General features: G+C 54.1%; 1 protein-coding gene across 1 annotated transcript in view; it reads right to left on the bottom strand.

The window, feature by feature from the left end:
* Positions 1–1,102: 1,102 nt before the first annotated feature.
* Positions 1,103–2,894, bottom strand: part of Edn2 (endothelin 2) — a 5,296-nt gene continuing 3,504 nt past the window's right edge. The window contains exon 5 of the mRNA XM_010633877.2: positions 1,103–1,702. Coding sequence (XP_010632179.1) covers positions 1,609–1,702 — 94 coding nt within the window. The 3' untranslated portion in view covers positions 1,103–1,608. The remainder of the gene's footprint in view (positions 1,703–2,894) is intronic.

Below are 2,894 nucleotides of genomic sequence, written 5' to 3' on the forward strand. Positions count from 1 at the left end.
CTGTGTAGCCTGAGGAAATTCACTTTCCTCTTCTGTGCATCATTTTCCTCATCTGTAAAATGTGATAAAAGCACCTGTGCCACAGGATCATTGTGAGGATAGAATGAGTTAATCTGGATAAAGTACACAGCACAAAGTATAGTAGGAGTTCAACACACGTTAACGTGTTTTTCTTCCGGGACTGGTTTTATGGACAAAGCAGGGTAAGAGGAGTATGTAAATAATTATTGCTTAGTCCATAAATCCTTCCCAAGTTCTGGCTCAAGTCATGGCTTGCCCCTTGGAACAGGCCACCCTGTTCCAAGCATGGCCTGCTCACAGGGGCTGGTTGGGAATGGGGGCTGTGGACTGAAGCAACTGCCATCAGAGTGGTCCTGGCAGCAAGTTGGCCCTGGGACCCAGATGAGCTGTGTCTTGGGTTGTAGCAGAACTTGTGACCCCAGTGCTAGCACCCTGGGCTTCTGGAATCTAAGAAGCGTCAAACTCCAGCAGGGTCCAGCCCAATGCCTAAGGTGAAGGGCAGTGCCAGGGCCAGAGCCAAGGCCAGACTGTGGCTCCACCAGGAACCTATCACTGACCATTAGGAGTACACACAGCTTTGGTCCTCTCCCTCATGGGAAAGACTGGCTCTGGGTCTTTCAGACAGCCCTGGCAGGCAGGGGACAGGGCAGCTAAGAACTGGTCCTCTACGCCTCTGAAGTCTCAGCTTTTTCCAAATGTGCTCTTGGGAGAGGACTGGCCATTGGTTTGCAGCCTGGTGGGAACATAGATCCCAGAATCTTGATATCATAGCTGTAATGGTTGCATAAGCACATGGTAGGCAAAAGCCCAGAGAGGACAGGTTGGCAGCCAACGAAGCCCAGCAAGGGGGAGAGTGAAACCTGGGGCTCCAGCCACCAACCCTGGGCCTCTTCCTCCCCTTCCGGTGACCTTCTAACTTCCCAGGGGTCCTTTTCTGAGAGGAGCCTTCCCACTCTGTTCAGCCCAGACAAAATACCAGGTACCATTTCTCTGTTTATTACAAATACATGCTCAGGTAAATAATGGAGAATCTAAAAAAATACATTAAAATAATAATTGAGATTCTCAAAGTTCTTAGAGCAAATAAGTTATTTGCAGATGTGTGAAACAGAACAGGCTCTTCTCACGCAGGGTCCCAAGGTCAGGAAGGCACAAGAACTCTAGGAAGGGGCAGCTAGAGAGGGCAGCTGGGGACCAGCCAGGATGCCCGGGCTATCCTGTCTCCAGGACTGGCTTAGATGTGAGCATTTCCTGCTGTGTGGCACCTCCTGGATCGTAGCCCAACAGACAGGACAGCCTCAGGACAGGGCCTCCAAGTTCACAATTGTTCCACGCAGTTCTTTCTTGTAGTAGCACCAGGGGTTGCTCTGCCACCGGAGAACCGAGAGCTATCCTAGGCAGTGTGACAGCACGGAGCTGCCTTGAACAAGGCTCCCTCCACCAGGATGGGAGGCCAGAGCTTGCGCCAACCACAGAAAACAGGTCTGGGTAGCTGGGCCAGGAGACAGGTGGAGGGTCTCCCATGAGCGGCGCATCTCCTCTGTCTCAAGGTAGGTGGGCTTCTTAGTACTCCTGCAGCTCTCAGCACTATCTCTTTTTCCACCTGGAATGAGCAGGCTTGGGCTCCCTTGTCGCCTCCTGCTGTCGCCTGGCAAAGCGGATCTTGGCAGCAGAAATGTCTCTGGAGATGGAAAAGGGTCAACTGAGCATCTTAGGAGATAATAGTTTGGGAGCTCTGATGGGGACTAGGACTGTCCTGGAGAGAGAGTGGCCACATCCTGAAATGTGTATGTCAAGGGCAGAGCAGCCCAGGCCTAGAAGCTTCCCAGGGGAGCTTTGACAAAGCTGATGTTTAATGCCAAAAGCTTCCGGAATGACCAGACAGCCAAGACAGCCCCAGTGTCGCCCACCGTCTGCCCTTCCTCTTCACACCTGGCACACATCTTCCATCCCTGCTGTCCGTCTCCCCCCAGCAGACTATATCTGCTCGCACACTGCCCAGTCCTCAAGGTGGCCCAGCCCAGACACACTGAACCCAGCTGAGGTTGTGGCCATGACCCTGGTCGTACCCAAGTGTTCCCTTCCAGGGTAGAAGGCTCCAGGGCTGGAGCTAAAAGGCTGGCATTGGTCTCTAGCTATGGGAACATAGGCAAGGGGCCCAACCTCTCTGAGAGCCCCTCTCGGCCCTCGAGATGCAAAGCGGGCCTGAACTGCAGTGCAGACGAGTACACAGCCGGCGCAGCCAGCTCTGCACGCTCTGAAGTGCTGTGCACCTGTGAAGTGTTATCCTGGCCTCTCGTCCTCAGACAGTTCTTCACATACTCCTCATCCTGCCCATCCCACTATCCCGCCTTTCTTCCCTTGTTCTGCCTCCTCTTCAAGACAAGGAACCCCTGAGGGGTCGCACTGGGCCCTAGCACTGTCCAGCTCTAAGGAGCCCCTAGTGGCAGAAGCAGGACGGCGAAGACTTCTGGAGCCCTCAGGGTGCTGGGCCCTGCTTAGCACTCTTTACGCCCTTCAATGTATCTGACCTCACGGCAAGCTCTTGGGACCAGTGTTGCTATGTCCCTGTTTCAGAATAGGGTCCTGAAGCATAGCCAGAAGTCGCAAAGCTTATCTGCAGCAGGGCTGGGTTCAAATCAGTCCGTTCCAGCTCCCAAAGCTGCACCCTGGGCCACTCTGCCGCAGGGCCAGGCTGGGGCTTCTGTTCTTAAGACTGGTTGGACAAACATCTATAGGCATCTTCTATGCCAAGCCTTGAGCTGAGCCACACGAAGGCCACCAGGAAGGAGATCCAGTCTGGGCAGGAAGGTGGGAGCAGGCTGGACAGTTGGCCCCTGTGAGCCCCAGCTCACGGCAGATGCTTGGATTCA

The sequence above is a fragment of the Fukomys damarensis genome, unplaced genomic scaffold (assembly GCF_012274545.1).
Source record: "Fukomys damarensis isolate Sample0158 unplaced genomic scaffold, DMR_v1.0_HiC HiC_scaffold_23, whole genome shotgun sequence".
Taxonomy (NCBI): Eukaryota; Metazoa; Chordata; class Mammalia; order Rodentia; family Bathyergidae; genus Fukomys; species Fukomys damarensis.